Consider the following 27,611-nt stretch of genomic DNA (forward strand, 5'->3'; position numbering starts at 1 on the left):
AATCGATTTAATAATGACACCGACAATGAAGTGAAAACTTCAATGCATGCTTTGTGATTAGCTGGATTTATTCTAATTGATCGCAAAGACAATGAACATGAAGTTGCCGATTTCAGCTTGATGCTTTAAATCTCTAGCCTGAACAACAGACAGCTGATTGCAGATATTTCAGGCTAAGGGATAGGATAGGATCTGGAATTACTTTCTGAGGATTTCCGACAAAAAAAAAAGACAAAACAATAATGCTGTCAATTTATTTCGATAGCCTATTTATTTTGGTTTATACTTAACACCAAACCTAATGTACATCAGCTATTACACTCAGATAGGCTAAATTTTAGATTTGTCATTAAACAACCAACTGCTTGTTGTTGTTGTTTTTTTTTTAAATATAATTTGGATCGTTTTTGCCGCTTTTACGAATGTACAGAAAAACCCATGCCCTCTCTTTTTCTTGAATGAAAGCACAACATAGTGCGTTTAATGATCATTCACAGACAATGGAAGGTGCTTTCCCTTTATTTTTGAGAAACCTCATAGTGCCACCTGTTGGACAAATCGACAGAAGAGGGCAGGTGAGTGATGCAGCTGGGGCCTAAAAGTTGCTTCACACTATCCTATAAAGGCGAAGCTCGATATGTGTTACACTTTATGAGATTGTGAAAATAAAATTTGTATCTAATCATGGGGCAGACGTGCGTTAGTTATGTTTAATTTATGTGCACTGTGCTGTGCATCAAATGGCATGATAGATCCTCTGAAAATAGTCCCACAGTGCAATATTGCACCTATTAGACACACTAAAAACGTTCTGAGATTTTGCTCTAAAATTTATGATACTGTCAGAATTAGTTTTTCAGCTGTCTTTGGTCACAAATAAGCAAAATTGGCCATCACTAAGAATATTATAGTAAGGATTTTCCCACCATTTTTGTCCACAAAAGCTTTATCGTGACTAGACATTCTGAGACATTAGACAGGGGGACAGAGAGACAGCGAGCCCCGAGATAGAAGGGCAGCCAGACATGAGGAAGAGGGACAATGAGACTTGAGACAGAGGTACAGCCAGATGTGAGACAGACAGATGTGAAACAGTGGGACAGTGAGATGATAGACAAAGGGACAGTAAGCTAAGACACAGAGTAACAGGAAAACATGAGACAGAGGGATAGCCTGAGGTGAGATAGGAAAAGTGAGATGTGAGACAGAGCAACAGCAAGACATGACACAGAAGGATAGCAGACATGATACAATGAGATAGCCAGATGGAGACATTGAGATGGAGAACTTGAGACATGAGACAGAGGAAGAGTGAGACGTGAGACAGAGGGACATCAAAGCATAACACAGAAAGACAGCGAGACAGAGGGTCAGAGAGAGGTGAGACAGAGAGACAGCAAGACAAAAGACAGAGGATCAGCAAGGTGTAAGACACAGGCATAATGAGAGGTGAGATAGTGGGATAGCAAAACATGAGACAGAGGCATAGTGAGACATGAGACAAAGTAACAGTAAGACATAAAACAGAGAACAGCGTGACAGGAGGCAGAGGGATAGCAAGCAAAAAGATGGGACCGTGAAATGTGAGACAGAAGGACAGTAAGGCATGAGACAGAGAGTCATGAGAAAGAGGAACAGTGAGACATGAGACAGAGGAGCAGTGAGACAGACAACCAGCCAGATGAGAGACAGAGGATAGCAGAAATTAGACAGAGGGATAACAGACATGATACAACAAGATAGCCAGATGGAGACATTGAGACATGAGACTGAGGGATAGTAAAGAGTGAGACAGAGGGACATGAGACATGAGGTAGAGTGGCAGATATGCTTTAGACAGAGGGACAGCATGCCATGAGGCCCAGAAACAGCAGGACAGCCAGATATAAGACACAGGAACAGTAGACATGAGACTGAGGGATAGAAAGAGATGAGACAGGGAACAGGAGATGTCAGATAGAGGAACAGTAAGATGTAAGACAGAGACACAGCAGAGATGAGATAGTAGGATAGTCATACGTGAGACAGAGGAAGTGAGGCGTGAGACAGAGGGTTAACCAGATGTGATACCGAGTAACAGCAATTCATGAGACAGAGGGACAGCGAGCCATGAGACAGAGAGACAGCGAGACATAAAACAGAGGTACAATGAGACTTGAGACAGAGGGACAGGCAGACATGCAACAAGGGGACAGTGAGACATAAGACAGAGGGACAGTGAGATTTGTGACAGAGGGAAAGCTAGAGGTGAGACACAGGGACAATGAGATGTGAGACGGAAGGACAGTCAGAGGTGAGACATTGGGACAATAATTTTGAGACAGAGGGACATAAAACCATGAGACAAAGTAATAGCAAGACGTAAGAGAGAGAGACAGCCAGATGTGAGACAGGGGGACATAAGACAGTGAGGCTTGAGACAAAGGGACGAGGCGTGAGATGGGTTACAGTGAGACTTGAGACAGAGGGATGAGACGTGAGGCAGGGGGACAGAGAGACTTGAGACAGAGGGATGAGGCGTGAGACAGTGACTACTTGAGTCAGAGGGACGAGACGCGAGACAACAAGATATAAGACAGGGGGCCAGTGAGACTTAAGTTCAAGTGGTTTTAGACAGAAGGACAATGATACATGATACAATAATACAGAGGAATAGCCAGATTTGTGTGAGAGAGAGAGAGAGAGAGAGCGCGCGCGCGTTAGCTAGCGTGCGTGCGGCGTCTGGTGCATCAACAACAACAAAAAAAAACCCTCCTCCTCTATTTTCCCATCAGGCACCGGGGCTGTTCATGCTAGTAGCTATGCCTGTTTCTTTGAACTACCTCCGATGTGATTTGTAAACGGGCTGTGTTTCAGGTAAGCGCAAGTGCCATCATTCAGATGCACAGTTAATATTTCGGCATGTGTTCTAGCAATACGTGTTTTTTTGCATGCCTGCTGAACGTGTTATATCTCAGAATGCTAACTGAGCTTAGCCAGCTTGGCTAGCCTGTGTTTGGTTTTAGCTAGCTATTGTGATTTGCTAACAACACAATAGTTTTTTTCCCCACCCAATATCCGATAAAACCTACCTCCTTTCCCCTGATTGGCTAGTACTGCTCTCATTCTGTCCTGTGATTGGTTAGTCTGTTCTCCATTACGCAGGTTGCTGTCGATCGACCAGTCACTGCACAGTGGGCGGGGTTTGTCATAATAAGGGTAGGAAATAAATCAACCCTAAATAGCGATTTAGCTTGTTAGCTATTTAGTTTGGGTGCAGACGCAGTATTTGCCAGATGTGGTTAAACGTATAATGTTGCTTCTTATATATTATAATATAATTGTCATGCTGTTATACGTCAACCTAGTCATGTCCTTAGACAATTTACTGTCTCTTAGCCAAATGAGCTGTTCGGAGCTAAATATGGGCGGCAGAGTCGCATTGTATCCTAGAGCACAGGTTCCCGGTCCTGGTCCTGGAGTACTCTCTATCCTGCACATTTTAATCTTTTCTCTGTTCCCCAAAACGCATGATTCAACTAATCAGTCCTTCCTGTGTGTTGAAGTGGGTGTGTTAGAGCAGGGAAATCACTGAAATAAGCAGGACAGCAGCTCATCCAGGATCAGTGTTGGAAATCTGTCCTAAAAAATGTGTCATTGAACCATCAACTTCCACACTGTTATAGCAAGTTTCTTTAAGAAGTAGATGTTGTATTTAATAAAGTATGTGGGGCTGTTATACTCAGTGTTATTGTCCATTTTCCCTTTTAACGATTGTAGTAATAAGAGATCAGTGATCTCTTTTGTAGAGGCACGGTGGCTTAGTGGTTAGCATTTTCCTCACACTTCTGGGGTTGGGGGTTCAAATCCAGCCTCCGGCCCGTGTGTGTGCGCATGTTCTCCTCATGCTTCTGGTGTTTCATCTGGGTACTCCGGTATCCTCCCAAGTCCAAAGATGTACATTGTGGGCTGATTGTGCCCTGCGATGGGTTGACACCCTGCCCAGGGTGTCCCCCTGCCTTGTGCACCGAGTTCCCTAAGATAGGCTCGACTGCAGCCCTGTGTAGGATGGGATGGCTGGATGGATGATCAGATGATTGGATGGATGATCTCTTTTGTCTCTCTTCTGTCTCTCTTCAGATCTGCTAGAGGCATATTACACTGCAGCTCTCGCCTGGTTTCCCGCTGAGCAGGGTTAAGCCTGGGCAGTACCTGGATGGGAGACCTCCTGGGGAAAACTAAGGTTGCTGCTGGACGTGGTATTAGCAAGGCCAGCAGGGGGTGCTCACCATGTGGTCTCTGTGGGGCCTAATGCCCCACTATAGTGACACTATGCTGTAAACACAGCACTGTCCTTTGGATGATTAAAACGAGGTCCTGACTCTCTGTGGTCATTAAAAATCGCAGGACACGTTTCATGAAAGATTAGGGTTATAACCCCGGTGACCTGGTGAAATTGGCCCTTGTCTATCATGGCCCCCTAATAATCTCCATCCCTGAACTGGTTACATCACTCTCCTCTCCTCTCCACTAGTAGCTGGTGTGCAGTGGGCATTCTGGCCCACTATGGTGGTTGAAGAGATTTCCCCCATCCATACTATGTAAAGCTGTTTGGGTGTCTAGAAAAGCGCTAAATAAAATGTAACTAACTTTTGTCCAGAATTGGTAGCCTTAAACCTTGATCATTGGAGATATATCTATCATTTAGGTGTTATGCTTGCCAAACCCAGCTGTCTGGAACCAATCACACATCATCTGTTTCAATTAAAGACAACAATAATCTATCTTGCTTCACTTGCAAGTCTCTGTCAGCTGAAGTGGGTGGCACGGTGACACAGCAGATAGTATTGCAGCCTTAGCATTCCAGGTTCCCAGTACGAGCCTGAGTTTCTGTGCATGCTCTCCGCATGTGTTTCCTCTGGGTTCTTCCTCCTCGGTTTCCTTCCACCTCCAAATTGTGCAGGGTAACTGAGGCTCTTGACCTGTATCTGCATGATTATATGTATTGTGCTGCTGCCACATGATTGACTGATTGGATAACTGCCGGATTGAGCAGGTGTACAGGAGTTTCTATTAAAGTGACCAGTGAGTGTAGTGTATGAGGACACAGAGGACTGGAGTGCAGGAGTTTTGGGTTTTTTTTAAACACTTCTTAACATTGCCTGTTGGCAAATTCAATTTGGAAACAGTGATTTGCTGATAATGTAGTGGTATAATGTAGTCATCTATGCAGAGAAAATTTCATTCCTACCCAAGACTACCCAATCAGCAGTAATGATCGGTTCTCAACTGACCTTGGTTTAGCTCTCACGAGGCTCTGAGAGTGCAGTCAGTCCAGCTGCAGTATAAACTGGAGTGAGTGTACATACGGGATTTTATGGTAAACACCATGCATTTACGGGAATTAGGTTGGAAAACTTGCCTGTTCTCCCTTCATGGGAGGGATGGCATACACTCACCTGTCGGGTAGGGATACTCCGGTTGATCGGCCGCCAATCTGTATCGGCCGATAATCACATTCTATGACTCAATCGGTAGTCTCTAAATTTGGCCGATCTCACTAACCGATCGCAATTTGGTGACGTGAAACATGCGAGGACATAACACACATGATGACATTAAACTTTAGCGCTGCAGTCATGTCATCACCAGTGTGGAATTATTACGACGTCTCAAGAAACAATGAAAAATTTGCCATTTGTCGTGTATTTTTAAAGGCCTATTTTAAAAGTACATTGTAAAATGAATATTTGTTGTGCTTATTTATTTGATTCTCAATTAAAAAAAACAATCTACAACAGTACTGTAAATAATATAACCAAGGCAGCGTCTGTGGTATTACTTTATCTGGAAAAAAAAAAGGTTAACAGTGACGGTCAACAGAAAGCTTACATATCACTTATATAATGCTTGAACGATTGGGATCAACTGATCATGATGACAAGAAATCGTTAATCGGTATCAGCTGCAAAAATACTGATTGGAGCATCTCTACTGTCAGGTACAGCAGCACTGGCCAATCGTGGGCGTCTGTGAGTTCGTGTATGCGGAAGAGGTTTGATAGCGATTTCCTCTGAGTGTGTTACTCTACTCTGTGATGCAGTGGTTGGCTGGCTTCATGCGTCTTGGAGAAGTACCCGGTCGGTAGGTGTCATGATAGGGCAAGTGACCATATTGGAAAGAAGTGTGAAATGGCATTTGACCAAATTGGAGAGAAAATGGAGAATTGACAGGTGACTAATATTTTGATCCCGAGTACAGCCTGGGGTAGGTGGATTGGCTATGCTAAATTGCCCATAGGTATGAATGAGTGCCTCTGTGTGTGTGTGTGTGTGTGTGTGTGTGTGTGTGTGTGTGTGTGTGTGCATGGCATCACATCCTGTATGTTTTAGCCCTACTCACCAAGTGTTCCCAGGATATGCTCCAGCTCCACCATGACTCTAAACAGGATAAAGGGCTGACTGAAGATGGAGTGAATGTTTGCTGAAGGTTCGTCTCACTGGAGGGAAAGTCACTGTCGTTTACATTCTAGGTCCAAGCATGTCTGAGCTGTTTATGGAATGTGAGGAGGAGGAGTTGGAGCCATGGCAGAGGGCAATACCAGAAATCAGTTTGATTGATGATGACGATGACGATGATGATGAACCGATATTTGTAGGGGAAATCTGCAGCTCCAAGCCAACTCCTAACACCAGAACAGGTATGGACATTGCCATGGTTTAATTTCTTCTACAATAGATTTGTTTGTATTTATTTGTAGGTTTCGTTCGCCTCACACCTCCAGGGCTGTGTGGGTTTGATTCCCGCCGCTGCCTTGTATGTGCAGAGTTTGCATGTTCTCCTCGTGCTGCGGGAGTTTCCTCTGGGTATTCCGGTTTGCTCCCCAGTCCATAGATATGCATGGTAGACTGATTGGCATGTCTAAAGTGTCCATAGTGTATGAATGGGTGTGTAAATGTGTATGTGATAGTGCCCTGTGATGGATTGGCACCATGTCCAGGGTGTACCCCGCCTTGTGCCCCATGCTCCCTGGGATAGGCTCCAGGTTCCCTGCGTCACTGTAGGATAAGTGATATAGAAGATGGATGGATGGATGGTATTCATAATTTATCAGCCAACAATCAGTAGAAACAGTTGCAAGTCAGCACAGATTGTTTCATGCCAATCAGATGTAATGATGCATAGGCCATGTGCTAACAAATTGTCTGCTGTATGGATTTGTTTCGGCAGATAATAATCGCTGAATTATGTATGTTAGTATACGTGTATATAGAGTACAAAATCAATTTACCCGAATAGATGACTCAATTTAATTCACATCAGCATAAAAACAGGAAACAACTGCTTCTGGTCGCTATGGGAATGAGCTGGCTGAAACTGAAAAGAGTTATTCTCTGAATAAAAGTAAACATTGTTAAGCTGATTATTCGTTTTTTGAATCCACTGTATAGTTATATTTCGATAAAGAGCCGTTCACCTGTCACAATTCAAAATAATTACAAGTTCGGGTAGAGGAATGTATTTGTCTGTATTTCAGAATGAGTCTTTCAGTTAGTTTGATGGGGAGCTGTCAAAAAAATAAAATATCCAACCTTGTATACTGTCGGGTCCATAAATATTTGGACAGTAATTTTGTCTCTGTGCACTACCACATCGGATTTGAAATGAAGCAGTCAAGATGCGATTGAAGTGCAGACTTTCAGCCAGCAAATTCAAATTCAGCTTTTATCTCCTTAATGTCATGAAATAACGAGTAAACAGACCAGACCTGGCCATGAAACTGCTATCAGTAAATTGTCCCATTACTTTTTGTGCTTATGAAAATGGAGGGACTATGCAAAAAGTGGCTGTAATTCATAAACGGTTATTGCAATATTTCTGTTAAACCCTTGAATTAAAGCTGGAAGTCTATACTTCAGTCACTTCTTGATTGCTTCATTTCAAATCCATTGTGGTGGTGTACAGAGGCGAAAAAACGAAAATTGTGTCCCTGTCCAAATATTTATGAACCCGACTGTGTGTGCTGTAATCCCACATAAGGTGAACTACAAAACCGCCTGTATTTAAAAATGTATCTTTTGTCAGTATTGGTCAGCAATTTTCATATGGCATCACTACAAAAAAAAAAAGTAGCTGAAAAAAGGTCACAAATACTTGTTGAAAACTGTCCATAAGTTTGGCTAATCTGTACCTGCAGATATTCTTTATGCAGTACATTTAGTTTTATTTGAATGCTGTTTAGGTGTTGGCCATCAGCGTAACCAACAAAATGTCACATTCCAACGGGTCACTACACTGACTTCACCCCAAAAGTCTGGTCAGCCTCAGATAAACTCTGCCAAACAGTCTCCTCAAGTCACTGTCCGAGGTTCATCACAGCCAGTCTTCATCCCTGTCAGCTCCCAATCAGCACCACTGCAGGCTGGACCCAGATTACTAAACACCGTATCCCCTCAGCCCATCATCATCAATAATCAGGTACAGACACATTGATGTCCACTGTTTACACTTTGCTTCATGTCCTCCTGTTGTTAGTAGGTCAGCTTTCTAGTTACACAAGGATCAGCAAGGTTTTGATCTTCAGTATGTGTGCAATAGTCATATTTTATAATGGCATGTTCAATTTTCTCTTATGGGATTAGATGCTATACTATGCAATGTCAAAATTCCATGTCCCCTGATATACCATCCAGGCCACTTTCCGAGTTGCCCCTGACCTGATTCTTGTTTTTTGTGTTACTCCCTGATATGCAGCATAATCCCCGTCCCCCCTTGTTGCTACACAGTCCCTATTACTCGTGTCGCTTCCTGATTCCTGGACCCTGCATTGCTACCTGATCCCCACTCCTTGTGTTGCTGCCTGATCTCCGCTACATGTGTTGACCAAATCCCTGCCCCCAGTGTCCCTACTCGATCCCCATCCCCTGTGTCACTACCTATTTTCCATCCCCCATGTTGCTGCTTGATCCCAGCTTCCTACGTCATTACTTGATCCCCATACCCCATGTTGATACTTGATCCCCATCCCCTGTGTCACTACGCGATCTCTGTCCCTGGGCCGCTATATGATCTTCATACCCTTTGTTGCTACTTGATCCTTGTCCACCATGTCCAACGCTATCCTGTTCCCCAGTTTGTTACTCGATCCCCATTCCCTGTGTTGATGCTCAATCCCCATCCCCTGTGCCTCTACTTGATCCCAGTGCCCCATGTGACTATTCGATCCCCATCACCAGTATCGATACTCGAACCCCGGCCCCCTGTAATGCTACTCGATCACCATCCCCCCCACATTGCTACATTGCATCCGTCCCCTGTAACACTACTCGATCCCTGGGTTGCTATTTGATCCCGGTCCCCTGTGTTGCTTTCCCTACCCTCCATATTGCTACCTGTTCTCCCTGTTTCGTGGCCTGATTTCTACCCCCTGCTGCCTAATCCCCATTTCCCACTTTGCTCCGTAAACCCTATTCCCTCTGTCACTACTGGATCACTGTCCCCCTGTAGCTGCTTGATCCCCATCCCCCGTGTCACTACTTGATCCACGTTCCCCGTGTAGCAATTCGATCCCATGTTGCTACTCAAACCCTGTGTTACTACTCGATTCCCGTCCCCCATTGATACCTGTCCCCCACTTTGCTGCCCGATCCCTACCCTCTACGTTGCTACCTGTTTCTGTCCTCTTCATTGTTGCCTGATCCCCATTCCCCACGTCGCTGCCCAGTCCATTTTCCCATGATCTCTGTCCATGTGTCATTCCTAGTCCATGTTCTCTGAGTTCCTGCGCAGTCCCCGTCCCCAATTTATTTCCATGATCTGTGTCCTTTACATCAGTCCCTGAATGGTATTCCTTGGGTTGCTCCCTGATCTTTGTTTCTTGGTCACTCCCCAATCCATGTCCTGCCATGTCACTTTTTGGATCTTCATCCCCCACATCATTCCCAGTGACTTGTGTCCCCCTGGATTGCTCCCTTGGTCCGCATTTCTTGGATTGCTCAATCCGTGTGCTTCGCTTTCTTCCCTGATTTGTGTCACCTGCCCATCTCACATGCATCATTCTCTAAAATGTCCCATTCCCTATGCACATCATGTGTGTGCAGCATTTTAATGGTTGTGTCTGGTGTCCTTTACAGTGAAATATTAGCATTTTAGCTATTTTAAAATGAATTGCAAGAATTGCAAAAGAATTCATTAGCTTCTTGTTTTACAGTCAGTTTTTAAAAGCATCAATTAAATACCAAATAAATAAATAGAATTACGCAAAGGATAGCAAAAATTTTAAATAAAAAAGCTGCCATTTTTTTTGTTGTTAAGCATATCTTATTAAAACAAAGCGTTGCATGTTTCATATTACTTCGTATGAAATAATGAGGAGATTAATGAGAAATAAAATAAAATGCGACAAATGTTAATTCTTTGCACCATAAGCACATTTTTACAAATCATCTAAGCAGTCATTTTAACAATGTATGACTCAAATTACACGTAACATCTGTGTCCAAACCTAAACAGTGGTTCGTGTTTGAGCTAGGCATTGTTCTTCCAGTTGTGTTAGGGGTCAGTGGAATTTAAAACAACCACCAGAACCTTAAACTAAAGCCTCTTAAATCCATGCCGCTGACGTACAGTATAATTTTTGTATTACTATAATTGTTTCTTTTGTTTAAAATTTTAAATGATGGCGAGCTTCAGTGATTTGACATGGATTGAACCTTATGACCTCAAAATGGGTTTTGTTCAGGCTCGGTGCTGAACCCCGTTGGGGGTGTGTGTGTGTGTGTGTGTGTGTGTGTGTGTGTGTGTTTTCTATTCTTTTCAGGGTTATATAGTGGCGTCACCACAAAACCTCAATAATAATAACTCATCGTTTATCACAACTCAGTATCCACAAGGAACGTCGTTCACTATTGTGCCAGGTATGCAGCATCTCTGGATCTGTGCTTAAAAGATCTGCTTTGAGTAATTGAAACAATATCCATTTCATTTCTGTGGTTAAAAAAGCACCTAGGTTATGAAAACTTGCTTTATTGCTATCATTCTGTTCTCTAAATTAAATTTGATCAGTATCTACTTAAAAATAATCTAAAAAAAAAAAGAATCTGTTTTCACATATGAATATTAAAAATGTAACAAATACGTTATGAAGCCAGCTAAGCTCAGGGCGGCCGTTTTTTCGTTATGAATTTGTGAAAATACAGCAGGTCAGCCGATGGTGCAGCAGGTCACTGCACCGCCTAAACCTATGCCAGGTGTCATCCACCGGCCCCAAGTGCAGTTAATCCAAAACAACGTGGTGACACTGTCTAACGTCCAGGGCCCTGCTGACATTTCCACCCAGTCTCACTCCAGGGCCAGCCCACACTCTATCCAGCACAGCCCTCAAAGCAAATCAAGCTCAGTGAGCTCTTCCAAACTCCTCCCACCTACTCTACAAACTGTGAACAATCGGGGTGTGTATATATGTACATGATAGATTATTATATGATTTATGCTGAAGGTAGTCTCTAATTGTCTCTCTCTCTTCTCTCATGACTTTGTCTTGGACCACAGATAATGGAAAAATGAAACGTAGCACGCTGCCTGAGTCGAACAACGGCCCTTCTAAAAGAACTAAAATTGACATGGGTTTGTGTTCATTCGCTGTATTGTTTTGACACATTTTCATTGTATTCCACAAATTATTTTATTCAGCAAGAGAATTTTGTTTGCAACAGAGAACGAGAGCCCCTTGCCTAGGAAGTGTCCCAAATGTCACATTCACTTTAACTTGATGGACCCATTAAAAACTCACATGCAGGTAAGCTAGTGATTACTTTTTTTTTTTTTTTTTTTTTTACTATTTCAGGCACAGAAAAGGATGTCTTTGGCATCCCTAGTTGATATTCCTCTTCTTGCATGTTTCAGATCTGCTGCCCAAACTTAGTGGACACGATCCTTCCTTCAACCTCAAAGACAGATCGAGGTGCAATGCCAGTGCGATTGTATGAAGCAGAGCGAGGGAAGCTCATCATGCTGGTGTCTGAGTTTTACTACGGGAAATGCGAGGGTGATCAGTCTGCCGCCCGCGAACAGAAGTCCAACACGACGTTCAAGTGCAACAGCTGTTTGAAAATCCTCAAGAACAACATTAGGTACGGTTTGTCTGTGCGCCGTGGTGGTGGTGGCGGCGGCGGCATTTGTGATGAACAGCAACATTGGGATACAAAGAATGTGTCTCTTTCAGGAGTAAGTTTAGAAAAGGTTTATGGTAGAAAACTACACCATGAAAACAGAAAACACAAAAACAAGCTTAATAGGACACTCGGTGGAAAAATAATGGAAAAATGAATGGAGTGTGAATGCGGTCGACTCGAACACGCAGAGAAGTAACCGTGCAAATGAAGTCAGCTAAAATGAGCACAAGGTGTCCTGAATTGCTCGCACACAAAGGAATTTGCATGCCTGCAGCAGTGAAGCAAACATACAGAGAAACTACCCCATCTGCGAGAGAGCACTTCACATCTGCGAGTACAGAAGCACTGCGATCTGCACAATAACCAGTGTCTACACTTTGCTTGCAAGTCACCTTGTGCTCACTGATTCTGGTCTGCATGTTCATTATCTCTATTAAAGGTACTGTTTAAATGGCATAACATCAGAAATCTCCCCGAGCACATTGCTAGTAGCTCACGGCAGCAGCTATCATGAACAGAGCTAAATAAAATGTTCCATTACACCCCTGATCGCTGAATACTAAGTAGGTTAGTAAGTGTTATTTGTTGCATGTGAATGTATGGATCCCAGATTAAAGGTTGCATGCTTGAATGACACAAAACCCTAACACACTGGTAAAGTATGCCGATATTATCTCGAGTTTTGCATGTGCTAGCGCTAAAGTTGATCCGAGAAGCAGATCCAGGTAGTAAAGGAAGGGAATGACTGAGAGGAAGAGGGGGACTACAGCCTCCATCACAGCTTTGCCCCCTGTAGATAGATGAGACATTATCAGCCCTCACGCTCCCCCCTGGGTCCTGAGATGAATAATGGACGGTAGTTTGGCTGGTGTAAGAAGGGTTGGTGTGATTAAATAACTTCACTCTGCCACGGCATGAGAAAAGCCTCGCTAAGCTCCTTTTAATGGGGAGACATGTTTGCCGTGTACCCCAAGTTCCGGCAGCCAGGGTCACGGTTCGCCCGCAAAAAGGAAAAAAAACCCTATTAGGGGAGCTGAGGTAGCAGAACACGACGTCTGAAAAATAGGCCGCTGTACATCAGGGCAAGATGGCAAGCAGAGAGAGAGGGGGCTAGAGGCAGCCTGAGGAGCAGCTCATCATTAAGCGAAACAGAAAAGCTTGCTGTAATTGTGGGTATTATAATGGCTATTATGCATGCTTAGAAAGTGAGGCGTGAGGAGAATGAGTGCTAATTTATCTTTAGGAAAACCTTTGGGAGTCCAAATAGTGCTTTGATGCACATACAGGCCACATGCTGTTAAAAAATGTCCCTTTTTAAACTAGCGACTTTGTAATTTGGTTTGTTATATTTAACAGTGCGTGGCCTTTATTCCCAAATGGCTGTGACGGCCAGTTGGCTCCTGCTGTTCGCTCTATTTGTGGTGCTTTTGTTCTGGCGGACAGATTTGATTTATAGAAGGTTAAAGTAGGTGTCTTTTAATATGTTTAAACGATCTTTAGTCGCATCTTGTATCGTGAAAATAGGGCATGTTGGTTTGAACATTTGAATTTCGGTGGTTCTCAGGCTGCTGTGTCTATTTTAAGCAGCTCTTTTTTGCGGAGGAAAAGAAAGCTTGCTTGTTGAAAGAGAAGCCGCTTTGTAGTGGTTTTACCTGCGTGAACTATGTTCATCTGCATAACACTGATTTCCGCGCAAATCAAAGCCTCTCATGTTTAGGTCTGCACACTGTTGTCAACAGCATCCCCTCAGCTCAGTTTCTCACACAGCAGCCGTCTGCGCTCGCCCGTGTTTAACTCTCACATCGGCATTAATGTCACACAGCGCACATGTCCCTGATGCTGTTTCTATGATAGGGTTTCTCCATCTACTCTCCTCCTTTCTCTCTCTTATCCATCTCCCTCTGGCTTGTTTTCTTGCTTTACATCTGTTTCGTTCACTTCTTTCTCTGTCTGTCACGTGTATTTTATCCTTCATTTGTTTCATTCTCTGTCATTTTTGTCAGTTTCTGACCATTTATTCTTTAATTTCCTGTCTTTTATCCCCCCCCCCCACTTCCTGTCTTTCTATCTTTTTAATTACTTGCAAATGCAGTTAATTTGATTTTTTTCTCATTCCTTTTTGTTGTATCTGACTGCCCCTCTCTCAGGTTCATGAATCACATGAAGCATCATCTGGAGCTGGAGAAGCAGAATAGCGAGAGTTGGGAGAGTCACACTACGTGTCAGCACTGTTACCGGCAGTATTCCACTCCGTTCCAGCTGCAGTGCCACATAGAAAGCGCCCACAGCCCCTACGAGTCCACCAGTATGCCAACGCAAACCACCAGCACCATCCCATATGCCCACAGAAAGCCACTAGACTGCCACTAGTACATTCGAGGATACAAGATTAAGCCTCTAGTTTTATTTACAATACACAACCTGCAATTAACCACACTCAAAATTGTCCAGGGTGTTGTGCTCGAAGTGATATTATGGTTTCACACCTTTCTGTCGTCTTTTTTTTTTTTTTTCCTCCATTTCAGCTAATTGTAAGATTTGTGAATTGGCCTTTGAGACAGAACAAGTCCTGTTGGAACACATGAAGGACAATCACAAACCAGGAGAGATGCCGTATGGCTGTCAGGTACCTCTGACCTCTTCATATTTAACATATGAACATTTCCCGTCATGTCCTGTTTATCTCACCGCCGCATTTCTGCTCACAGGTCTGCAACTACAGATCGTCGTTCTTCTCAGATGTAGAGAACCATTTCCGCACCGTCCATGAAAACACTAAAGACCTCCTCTGTCCGTTCTGCCTTAAAGTCCTGCGCAGTGCCCACATGTACATGCAGCATTACATGAAACACCAGGTCTGGAAGCTTTGGCTTTGGTTTCAAGACACAGTTTGGGCTTAGACATGCAGGAAATTGCCCTCTTCATAATAATGCTGTTCTATTATGGTGTAACACATTTTACATGCAAACTAGGCTTAACATCTGTGTTAATAATTGATGTAAGTAGAAAAATGCAAGTGAAGGATGAGTAATCGCTTAGCATTGAGCAAATAAGATAATACTAAATGGTCTTCTGGTTTTTTATTTATTTTTATGAGTCTTATTGTGACATTCCTACTGAAAATTCAATTACTTCTGGTTTAGAAATGTTACATTTTTTAGTTAAAATACATAGTTTTGTGATCTGTGGACTATTCGGTAACGTTTAAAATCTTCGGCCCTGATTTACTATCCGAATGACACCGACTAATGTTGGTGTGCAATCAGATAAAACGTGGAGTTAGTGAATGTGTTAAAGGCGATTTACAAACAATAATCCTGTGACTGGAATCCGCTGCGAAGTAGGGGTGGAAAACAAGTGTTTCCCGTACGGAAAACTGAAATTGAAGTATAATAGTTTAAAGGTGGTGAGACTTGATGAAAAACTGTATGAATATAAACTGAAACCATGAAGACACAAGTGTCCATTATGCTAATAAGGTAAATGTGAATAAAACTTTTTCACAGGTTATGTTTAAATACTATATTAGTGTTGGAACAGTAAGGCATAAGTTTAATAATGTTTAAAAAAAAATGTTTTGTGACATTTAAGGCATAGTTCAGATAAGCGTCCTCATTATACAGACTAATGCAAGTGTTGTCATTTTAGTCTTCCACAAATTTAATATCTACCTTTCATCATCATACTAATTTGTGCACATAATCACTATCCGTGAGATGACTTTCAGACTTAGTAAATGGTGGTTGCAAATTGAACAGATTTGCATTGACAGGACCCTGCATTTTGCACTTAAAGGTAGAAACCCCCTCCATTTGTATATTCATTAAGGCAAGCATGCAAACACGGACAAGACGTGCTGTTTTGCTGATGTGAATCACACAGATCCTCTGTAGACCCTGCTAGTAAATCAGCTTGCAAATTGGTCTGCCAGTGTTATCAAGTTTGCATGTGGTTTTTTTGTTTGTTTTTTTTCATACGCAAATCGATACTGAATCTGGGCTTTGGAGGTATTGAATTTGTAGGTCAGACTCAGCTGTAAGAAAGAGTTCAGGTCCTAAACAGTGGTGGAAGCCCTCGTTTCTGTCTCTCGGTTTGGGGGCTTGAGGCTACACACATCTGAAGTCAGCAAAACGTGGAACTCGCTTGTGAGTCGCTCTATTGGTTCTCTCTCAGAGCTTGGATTGATTTGCTTGTCTGTCGAACACCTTGGTGCAATACATAACCGTCTGACAGTGGGGATTACTGTCTTTTACTAGCCTTTAGAGTTTTTTCTCCAGCAACAGGAACCAAGATAAAGGAGCAAAAAAAAAACAAATCACCTCTCAAATCCAGAAAATAAACAATAATTAACTAATGTGGGTCAGAGACACGGTCACCAGGTTAAGCTAACCTGTTTAATACTGAGCTGCGAGTGAGTTTGTGCTTATATTCACAATTTGTAATATTTTCTTCACAGAAAAAAGGAATTCAGCGCTGTGGAAAGTGCAGATTGAATTTTCTCACCTACAAGGAGAAAGTGGAACACAAAGCGCTTCATCATCGGACTTATAAAAAACCAAAAAGCCTTGAAGGACTTCCTCCAGGAACGAAGGTTTGTGATGCGTAAACATTCATGCCTTATTGCAACTTTTCAATCTCGCTAATAAGTGGGCCAAGAGGGGGGGGGGATGATATGGCGTATACTGCACGTTACCACTGTTTATTGTTATTGCGTTAGTGACGTTCACAATACTGATATACACACTTAAAAAATATCACCGTATTCATTGTGCATGCATTCAGTGCATTCTGACCTCTCAGAAATTCCTAGTAAGTTTTCTGTTGGGTGATTTGGGCTCATGGCACTGGCATGATCAAAAAGACAAAAAATAAAAACATAGTCTGTTTTAAGGCATATCACAATCACAGTGAGTAGCAATATAAATGCAGTATGGAATTTTTGTCTATATCATACTGACATACACTCACTGGTTACTTTAACAGTGACACCTGTACACCTACTCATTTATGCAGTTATCTAATCAGCCAATCATATGGCAGCAGCATTGTATATAAACTCATGCAGATACAGGTCAAGAGCTTCAGTTAATGTTCACATCAAACATCAAAGTGAGGGAAAAAATGTGATCTGTTACATTAACCGTGGCATGGTTGTTGGTGCCAGATGGGCTGGTTTGAGTATTTCAGAAACTGCTGATCTCCTGGGATTTTCATACACAACAGTCTCTAGAGTTCACACACAGTGGTGTGAAAAAAGAAAAACATCACGTGTGCGAAGGGTCTGTAGGCAGTTGAAGACTGGAAAAAGAGCAGGTGATGATTTTTTTTCTCTCATCAACTGCCCAGTTTCTGTGAGTCTGTGCCCATGATAGCCTCAGATTTCTGTTCTTGGCTGGCAGGAGTGAAACCCAACGTGTTCGTCTGCTGTTGTAGCTCGTCCACCTGAAGTTTTGATGTGTTGTGCATTCTGAGATTCTTTTCTGCTCACCATGTTTGTAAAAAGTTATGTGAGTTACTGTATCCTTCCTGGCAACTCGAACCAGTCTGGCCATTTTTCTCTGACTTTTCTTATCAACAATACAATCTTATCCTTGATCTGTGTATCATACGAACGAATACCAGCCCAGATACCGATACTCCGTTTCAGATCAGTGCATCCCTAGCTGTCTGTGTGTTTTCATCAGATGCATGTGTCACCCCCTGGTCACCATGAGCTTAAGCAAAAGTTTTTTATGTGGATTTTTCTTCATGGCAGGTGTAAAATAAAAATGGACATGTTTTGCTGATTTATTTGTTGTAACAGATGGTTCTGTTTTATGGAACTGTTATGTGTCACAAGTTTTTATTGGCAAAGGATTTTGCTTTGGCATGTATACCCTACATGATTTGGCCCACTTTTTTTTAGTTAAGTGGTTCTGTCTTTAACGTATGAATTATTATTATTGCGTTTTTTGGATTCCGTTCACTGCACCATTGTTTTTTTTTCCCCCCAGGTGACAATTCGAGCTTCGCTCAGTGGAGGATCTACGATGTGTCCCTCTGCTCCTGGCAAGTCGTATGTCAACCTCGTCCCCACGAGCCCCGAGACGGTTAAACCGACTGCTCACAAGTCCAACTCCAACATAGGAAGGATAAAGACAAACCAGGGCAATAAGAACCGCACCTTACCCAACAAAGAGCTCCGAGGCTTGAAGTGAGTCCTTACTTTACATGCTGAGCTAACCTTCATAGTGACATTTTAGATGATATTTTTTTTTTTGAGTGTGTATGAGAAGTGTACATAAACGATCTTCTTTATCCACAGACTTACACCAGGAGTGCACAAATGCATCGAGTGTCAAAATGAAGTTACAGAACCGTACATCCATTACCCTATATCACTGAAATGTTTTGTATGCAAGTATCGGACGAGCTGTCAGAAGGCTTTCAGAAGACATCGGTTGAGGTAAAGACAGGAGCGTGTTTGAATTTGAGTTCAAAATAAATAAAGATTTACGCTGTCCAAATGACTTAACTCCAGTGTCGTTACACTTGTATACCTTGTTCCATTAAGGTTTCACAACAGCTCCTCAAAACTACGATTGAGCAAGGTGAATAGGCCTCTGCGTGGTGTACGGTAAGTTTTCAGTCCTGACTTAATCATTAGTTAGAGTTAGAACTCCAACATGAGTTAGATATATCATGTTACAGTAAAGCTATAGCACTTATTGATTAAATAATAAATAACTTTTACACTTTAGCTCAGGCTACATATTAAGCTATGACAAGTCAGAAGTTGTCAGAACCACTAGTCAGCCATGGGCATCTGTGAGCTTATGCGTGCAAAAAGGGGGTGGGTAGAGCTTCGAGTGTGTCCTAGTGCCCTGTGATGCAGCATGAGCAGCAGTTTGAAAAAATGCAGTTGGCTTCATGTGTGTCAGAAGAAACACATCATAGCCTTCACCCTCCTGAGTTAGTAGCTGTCATATCATTACAGGAGACCTAACTTGGGTGTGAAATTGCCAAGACTAAATTCAGGAGACAATCTAGAGAAAATGGGGGGTGGGGGGTTGTCAGAACAAGTGTGAATACAATTTAGCTGGCAAAACATCACAACACTGGAGACTTCTTGAATCAGAAAGTGTTAATTAATTTTCTATAACAGCAGCTCTGACAATAGTGCTGGCTACAAAGCAAATCACAGGTTTATATTAATACACTCATTCTGATATGTTATAGTTTCCATAGTAACAGGTCATTCACAGGGATTAATATAAGGAAAATGAATGACTAAATCTCTGAGCAAAGCTATGAATATAAAGGAGCTTGAATGGACTGCATAGTGGATCTTCCAAGATATTCTTCGCTTTGATAGACATTACAGGAAGACATTCTCTACAGGAAGAGAATATTAATAGTGCTGGTGCCAGTAACTCTGTAACCAGTGTTTTCAGAGGAAACAAATGCCCTACCTGAGAAAAAATTTGATTATCAAACAAAAATAAAACATTATCTTTGTGCAATGTGGTCACTTTCATTACGGATGCCAATATTTGGAGTTGACGTTATGTAATAGAAAATGTCTGATCTCATAATGATCTGATTTCCAGGAGTCTGACTCTTGTTTGTTTGAACTGTGAGTTCCTGGCCGACGCATCCGATGCGAACCGCATGTGTGAGCACCTAATCAGCAGACCCAACCATAGCTGCCAGGTCATTTTAGAGACAGGTAATTCACAAACTCTCTCACAATCTTTGCAATATACTATTCTCAGCTTTTCCTGCCTGAATGGGACCTAGTATGTTTCTCTTCTACACTTTGCAGATGCAGATTCAACAGCAGAGAGGTAAGCAATTTGATGCTCCTAATGTCTTACAGACCACTTTAGCAGGTCACAACAAAGAAAGCAGGACCACATGGCAGTTCAAAACTAAGTTGGTATTTTATGTACAATCAAGATGCCAAGATCTGATTGGATAGTCAGAGGTCAGTGTGATGCAAAAAAAAAAAAAAAGGGAAATTCTGAAAAACAAACAAGCATACAAAGGAAGAGCTAACCATGAAAAATAATAATTGGGACAAAGGCGTCACAACAAAGCCATCTAAATAACAACTTCCCAGAGAAAAAGAGAGCGAGGCCAAACCAGGAGCTGCAATGCTAGAGAGAGAGAATAGACAAACAATAATTAACCTACAGAGGACAGACTGTCTAGCCATCACAATTGCAGATTGAACAATAAGTAATTAGGGCTGTCGAGTTCGTTGCATTCAAATTTTAATTAAAATATTTATTTTTTGAATGCAGTTGAATATGAATGAGCCTATCATTTCGTATCACATAAATCACACTATGTATGATTTGTCAAATCATTAGGAGACTGATATTTAGCTCAGTTTTTTTTAAATACCTTGTACAAAATCTACATAAAATATGGCATCTTTATATTGTCTTCGCAGGATTGATTTATTTATTTATTTATTTATTTATTTTAAAAGCTAAGCCACTCAGGACAATTAATCCAAATCCCAAAAGGTCTTTCTATACACCATACAGTCATGTGAAAAAATGTGATAAACACCCCATGGAAATTGTTGGCTTTTTTGACATATATGGACGGGCAAACATTTGATCATCTTTAAACAAAACCACAAAGAAAAATGGCTTTTTCAATCATTTATTCAGAAGAAATATCAATAGATGTGAGATACTTCTGTGGAAAAATTAAGTACACCCTCAGCAGCTAGTGTTGTCCACTTCAGCAGAAAGAACTTTTTTGTATCACCTCACATGCAGGTCAAATTTGTGCAATCTCTTTCTGATTGTAGAAGCACGCACTTTGACACCAACAGTTGCAAGACTCACTAGCAGATCCTGTGATTAATTTTTGGGGTTCTTGGAGACTTCTGCATCAGACGGTTTGCTCTTGGGCTGAATTTGCCGGGACGGCCAGTCCTGGAAAAACTGGTAGTCGTTTGAAATCTGCACCACTTGTAGATTATTCTTCTTACAGTGGAATGATGTATTTCAAATAATTTTTTTTAAATAAATCTTTTTAAATCCCTCGCCAGACTCCTAGGCATCCACAACCGTTTTTTCTGAAGGCCTTACAGAACTCTTTAGATCTCGGCATGATGACACCTCACACCTCAATAACAAAGGGAACCCCAGACACTAGATATGAGAGGGGTATAAATTAGAACGATTTCACCTGCACTCCCTAAGCAGGTTCTAATCACTGGCACCCGATCTTCAGCACCTGATTCTAATTTTATGGATTTGAAGGTGTGAAAAATGTAGGGGTGTTTTTTTTTTTTTTTGTTTATTTGTTAATTTAAATTGTGAAATTGCTACAAAATGCACACTACATAGGGTAGTCGTGCTGTTTGACATCCATTTAGTGCACACCCTTAGAGATGAATTCTTAATGTGAAATTTACATGCACTTTTCCTAAGTTTATTTTAAATAATAATAAGAGAATAAAGTATCCTATATACGGCATGTCTTTATTCATAGCCCATTCCTACATCAGACAGCGATGGGCAGTTAACCAAAAGGTTTAGGAAGGTTTGATACACTTACGTAAAGCAGAACGGGGGATCTTCATCATTCAAATATGGATTTTTCTAATAATATTCAAACATTGCAATCCATATTGTATTACAATATAATGCATATTACACAATATGAATAAGAATATAAGAAGAAGACGAACACACAATATATGATGTTACAATTTGTCTACTTTATACGAAACTCTGAGTGCGTGCGTGTGTGTGTATAGTGCTGTATTACTGCAGTGACGGTATTTGTGCTAGTGCTAGAAGTAGTTGTACACTGACTACGTTTACATGGACAGCAGTAATCGAATTATTGACCTTACTCGGAGTAAGATAATATTGTGATTAAGGTGTTTACATGAGTCGCTTTCAGAATACTCCTTTCATGTACCCGTTTTACACGTTATAGAACATAATTAGATTAACATCCCGCGTCATTACGTCACCGCGCCACGCCGTCCGACGTCCCTCCAGAATTTCACGTATCAATATACAGTTGGTCTTCGTTATGGTACCGAGATACATGTATTTTTCCCCACTACAGGCCTATAGTAGGCAAGTATGCGGTTTGAACTCTCTTGTTCGCCGTAAAACTGCTGAGAGTGATCGTGTCCTGCCGCAAAATGCAGTGAAATCTCTCACACGACGTTCATAATGCGATTAAGGTGTTTACATGTCTGTAATACACGTCCATAATATGACTAAAACAGGAGTACTCCACATGTCTTAATTCGATTATTGCTTACTTCGAGTATGACCTTAATTAGATTAAGGTAATTAAAAATTGCTGTTTACATGGTAGTTTCTTAAACAAAGTATGGTCTTAATCGGATTAAGAGTGGATTATTGTTGTCCATGTAAATGCACTGAGTGTGTCATTAAGCAGGGTTATAACTCTGGGGAAGAATCTGTCTCTGTATCTTGGGGATCTTATTTTGATTTCTATTTATTGTAATTTGGTTACTTCCTATTGTTGTTCAGGATTGTTAAGTGTTACTTTTGAGGATTGTCCGTGCCATTTCTCGGCTCTCGGAGGAGCTCCGTGATGTATTGGGAGACAGTGACACCAGACGTCTGGTGCTTTTGTTAAACGTAGAGGGCAGAGCTGTAAGGAGAAGAGGATAAAAATAGAGACAGTGATTCACCTCCACTGATTTAGATAAATTGCCTTTTGTGATGAAATATGTGCGCAATTTCCAACTCCCTGACCCTTGAATTCTATGAAAATACCATTCTTTGTGAAAAATCATGACTAATTTCATTAGTCTAATTTGGCTGCGTGTTAAGTGGTGTGCAGAAGACACGGAGTGAGCTCTGGCCTTAATTAGCGCAAAGGAAAAACAACGTAACTAATGTGCAGCAGGGAGAAAGGTCCCGAAGAGTCACAGTGAAGTATTGCAGGATCGGGGCTTAAGAAAACGCACACTCCTTACTTTTCTATGCCACAAGATCTGACACTACCCAAGAGAGTCTTTCAGCGATCCACCTGAGAGCTATTGTTCTGTGGTTCAGACTCTTGAAAATAGATGTTCGTTCTCTGGTTGCTTTATACGGTTAATCTGTCTGCATTGTGACTGCTTAGTGTTTAGTGGATTGCCATTTTCTTAACTGTTGATGTATTGTAGTGCTGCATAATTAATTGTATTTTAGTCATGCCTTATTCAGTTAATTAACATAAGATCAATATAATCAACTCTGATGACGCGCTTAACATGTTACGACCCCCTCCGAAACTACTTTTTTTTGCCTTATGCACTAAAGACATATGGGTTTGAGATCAAAAGACTGATATGAGACCAGAGTTACATGAGACATGCAACTTCTTCACAGCTCTCGCAATGTTTGTCATCAACTGCTGTTGTTTTTCTTGGCCGACCTGTTCCATGTCTGCTTGTCGTATCGGTTATGGCTGATGCTTGTGCAGTGGCTGAGATAGATATTCTCTCTTTTCTCAGCTTCAAAGTGGCTTGCTTTTCTCTCTGGTCTTCATGTTGGTTTATCCTTTTTAACAACACATGAGGTCTTTACAGGTGATACTCATGGCGCAAACCAAGAGTAGACATTCAGTGAGACTAATTCTTTAAACAATCAATTTAACAGCACACACCTGGGCAACAAGAAACACCTGTCAGTCATGTGTTCTAATATTTTTGATCGCTTGGGAAAAAAAAGAAAAAAAAAGAGTGGGTTCAAACAAAAGGTGCCATGTTCTAAATCGGTTAAGATATCTAGATGTAAATATGAGGAAATGAAAGCTGAAATTCTTACCTATCGTCTCGTATTCGACTTTTGATCTCAAAATCAAATGTCTTCAGTGTATAGTGAAAACAATAGAATTGGCCTTGCTGTTCCAATACTTTCAGAGGAGACTGTATATCAATTGTATGTATGTCAATCAAAAGATTCACTAAATAACAAAAACACATTTTTTCCCTTAATGTAGTGTTTGTTTGGTTTTTTTGTCTTTATTTAGGTCGACTCTTTCTAACACTGATAAGGTGAGTGAAGATGTTAATTCCTGCTTTAATAATTTGTTTGTCTTCTTGTGTGCGTCACCCTTATCAGATTTCTGATTTTCTTTTCGTATTTAATTAAATAAACTTTTGTCATGTTCCCTAATAGGTTGAGGCCCAAAGTCCAAAGGCAGAAGTGAGCGGTTCTGACAGGTAAAGCCATTTCTTTATATTAATATTAACACATACAGTATATTCATTCATATGGATTCCACTTCCCTAATCCGTGGCCATTTTTTTTCCATCTTGTGATTCAGTTCTATTGAAACCAAAGTTTCCTCGTCACAAGAATCCTCCATGAAATCAGGGCTGAATGAAATGGAATCTCTGAGCATTGCTAACGTATGGAGCGAAGGACGTGTCACTGAGCCGGTTAAAAATGAGGTTACGCCAGAGCAGACTGTTCACCGAGAAGCCGAAGACAAGACGGGACCTGAAAGCGTGGAGCCTACAGCCGACCTACAGAACGGTCCAGTGAGGACAGAACCTGAGAACACTGATGCTCCCGTCAACCCCTGCAGCCCAATCGAAAACGGAGGCGGAGTGAGCGCAGACGACTTCCTGAATAAAGGTGACAAAGCCGAGTCTGTAAGTGTGCACTCCCTGCTGGAGCCTCTCACTCCGTCCAAGGTCCTCGAAGGCGACGAAGCCGAGAATGGGCCAGAACCCAAGAAAGACCTTTCACCTAACTGTAAAAGAGACATTGAGGAGGAGGAGCAGGAGGAGGAGCAGGAGGACGAGACCTCAGGCCTGATAAGCACCTAGAAAACTTTAGCTTCAGAGTAGCATAGGATGAGAACACCTCCATTTTTACTTTTACATATTTTTTAATCTAGTTATAAAACTTACTTAACGGTTGTTACATAATGTAGGACTTCCAGTGATATGGAGTGTTCATCTATTCGAACTGAAAAGGAAAAAAAAAATGCTGTTTGTAATGAAACTTGAATTGATGAAGATTTGATTGTGTTACTGTGCTCCAGTACAAAGTATTGCCTTCTATAAAGAATCATTGTCCATTTCAGAAACGGACTGAGAGACTGTGAAATGACCTGTTACTATAGGGAAGCATTGCTTTTTTTTACTAATGTAATACCATTGACTGACACACAAGGAACCCGAACCTTGGATTCTAGTTAAGACTGTGTCTCAGTATTCCACTACGGTGTACTCGACTGATCAAACAACCCTTCTCAAAAAAAGAGCTTTATTGTTTCCAGTGTAAAATATTCTTTTATATTCTTCTTTTAAATAGGAAAAGGAGGTTGTATCAGTATCAGTTACACTGTTCTAGTTATTCATGCTGGACAAAGGCTCTGTGGGTTTTAGAGGTAAGGCTCCATCAAATGTCTTCACTCAAAAGAAAACAAATAAAGAAGAACTTTTCTTTTATTACACGCCTGGCATTGCTGTGCTGCTTGGTGACTCGTTCGGTTTCTCCTCAGCAGTCCGCTTTTTTTAAATTTTTATAAATAGCAGCAGTGAACTTGATCTCACTCACTTTCACCGTGAAGCTACACATGATCCAGATGTTCTTTTAGTGATTGGAGGTCCATGAGGGAAGTCAAACAAATGGTTTATTTGAACATAAAGACACTTCGGGACGTGCACACTTCAAAATGACACGGTTTCAATTTCAGTCGACTTTCATAGGTACTTTTTTTTTGTTGTTGTTTTGTATTTTTGTAAAACCGTTTCTATATTTCCTTTCATTATTAAATATTTGACATATCCCATTGTCCCCGGTTCTTCCATATAATTCTGTTATCCCTCTTCGGCGCCTCTAAGTAGACGTTTGTAATATTTCTAGCAGAGCTGCACAGCTAAATTCTACACAGAAGCCTGAAATGATATCAGAAAGATAGCCTACATGGCAGTATTCTTAGCCAGATTTTCGAAGGTATTGTTGAAATTGTGATTAAATTGTTTGCTAAATTTGTAATAAACATTATAAACTGCACCTTTTAAAGCCCTTGAACACAACACTGATTTGACTGTACATGCAAAGTCAACGTGTTAGAATGCATCCACATACAGGGTTTGCATATCTTAGCCAGAACGTGTGTATTTCCGAATATATTATGACGGCCAATGAAATGCGGATCTCCAATTGGTCCCTCTTTCTATTTGTAGTAAGGTCGTTTTGGACTTCACGCTTTATTAGGGTATATCAAGCGTAGTTGAGTACCAGGTTTAGTGTGTGAGCAGGAAAATAAATCTGCTGAGCTTAGCATCGGTGTTGATGAACCCTGGGATAGAGGATGGAACAAATCTAATTAAATTCAACTTTAATTGCAAAACAACCTTTTGTGCAAAGTGTCCACACTTATGGGAATTCGGTGTAAGGCCCCCCTCCCTTTTTTTTTTTTTTTTTTTTTAAATGAACATTTTAGTTAAACATTATCTTATGTCCAAATCACATCAGAGCCTTAATGTAAATGATTTCTCACTTTCTATAATAAATAACAAAAAAAAAAGGATTTTTTAGTGTTTTTGGAAAGATGGTTTTAAAAAAAAACAAACAAAAAAAAAAACTTCCATGCAACAGTCCTAAACTGTGTAAACTTTCCATGTTCGAAAATGATATTTTCTTAATATTATTTTTTTGTCTTCAATATTACATATTTCAGACCTAAAATGACTTTCATTTCTAAAAATGATATTTTTTAGAAAAAAAATTTCAGGCATACTGTTTTTATCCTTTTTTATTCATGGGCAATCCATTTCCATTTTTAATATAAGTAATATTTTGACAATCAAAATTCATATATCCCACAATTTTAAGTAAATAAAAAGAATATATAAAAGAATCTGGGTGTGCGTATAGGTAATTTATATGCGAAAGGGTTAACTGGTTCTACTACTTCAACATGTTGTGTAAATAATTCAGAAAAACAAATCTCAGGGGTTTAATTGCTTTGTTTTTGAGCTATTTCTTCTTTTCTTTGCTGTCCCCCCCCTCCCCCCTCCCTTTCTCCTTCTAAATTTTCTCATTTCTGTCATCTTGGCTAAAACCAACTTGGTTTTGTGAAAACACTGGAAAGTGAATTATTAGGGACTCAACCAGATCATGTGCTCTCTCTAACTAAATACGTTATTCCCTTTTGCTTATCATAATTCTCTGATATTTCAGCTCGCAATTTAGAAGAGTATTTTTGTTCTGATTTCTGTTGCAGTATTGCCCTCTAGCGGTGATGTTTAGCATGCGCGAGACAGCATGTTCGGGTAAAGCCCGCCATCTTGTGGTATCCTTTGGAAGTGCACTATCGTTGATTTAAAGAAGCAGCAGTGAAATGGAGCATGGGACACCACTGTAGAATTTTATAAATATGGCTCCATTTCAAACTCATTTGTCTACTCATTTTTGATAATAAATATGTTCAGGCAGTTATAAAATATATGAAAAA

General features: G+C 41.0%; 1 protein-coding gene across 4 annotated transcripts; it reads left to right on the forward strand.

Annotated features, from left to right (window-relative positions):
• The first annotated feature begins 2,710 nt into the window (after positions 1-2,710).
• On the forward strand, positions 2,711-25,942 carry znf280d (zinc finger protein 280D). 4 transcript variants are annotated; one of them, XM_053676564.1, is made up of 22 exons: positions 2,751-2,856; positions 4,120-4,222; positions 5,981-6,123; positions 6,512-6,679; positions 8,222-8,457; positions 10,799-10,895; positions 11,178-11,429; positions 11,530-11,604; positions 11,694-11,776; positions 11,884-12,110; positions 14,300-14,457; positions 14,678-14,778; positions 14,861-15,007; positions 16,609-16,743; positions 18,146-18,345; positions 18,457-18,597; positions 18,706-18,768; positions 19,742-19,860; positions 19,957-19,978; positions 24,165-24,189; positions 24,314-24,357; positions 24,462-25,942. In XM_053676564.1, exons 4-22 carry the CDS (start codon positions 6,520-6,522, stop codon positions 24,967-24,969), a joined length of 2,793 nt encoding a protein of 930 aa, XP_053532539.1. In that variant the 5' UTR covers positions 2,751-2,856; positions 4,120-4,222; positions 5,981-6,123; positions 6,512-6,519; the 3' UTR covers positions 24,970-25,942. The 4 variants fall into 4 exon arrangements, with proteins under 4 accessions (XP_017314074.1, XP_053532539.1, XP_047007618.1 ...); XM_047151662.2 differs by lacking the exon at positions 4,120-4,222 and having other exon boundaries at positions 2,760-2,856; XM_017458585.3 differs by lacking the exons at positions 4,120-4,222; positions 5,981-6,123 and having other exon boundaries at positions 2,711-2,856.
• The last annotated feature ends 1,669 nt before the right edge of the window (positions 25,943-27,611 follow it).

The sequence above is a fragment of the Ictalurus punctatus genome, chromosome 27 (assembly GCF_001660625.3).
Source record: "Ictalurus punctatus breed USDA103 chromosome 27, Coco_2.0, whole genome shotgun sequence".
Taxonomy (NCBI): domain Eukaryota; kingdom Metazoa; phylum Chordata; class Actinopteri; order Siluriformes; family Ictaluridae; genus Ictalurus; species Ictalurus punctatus.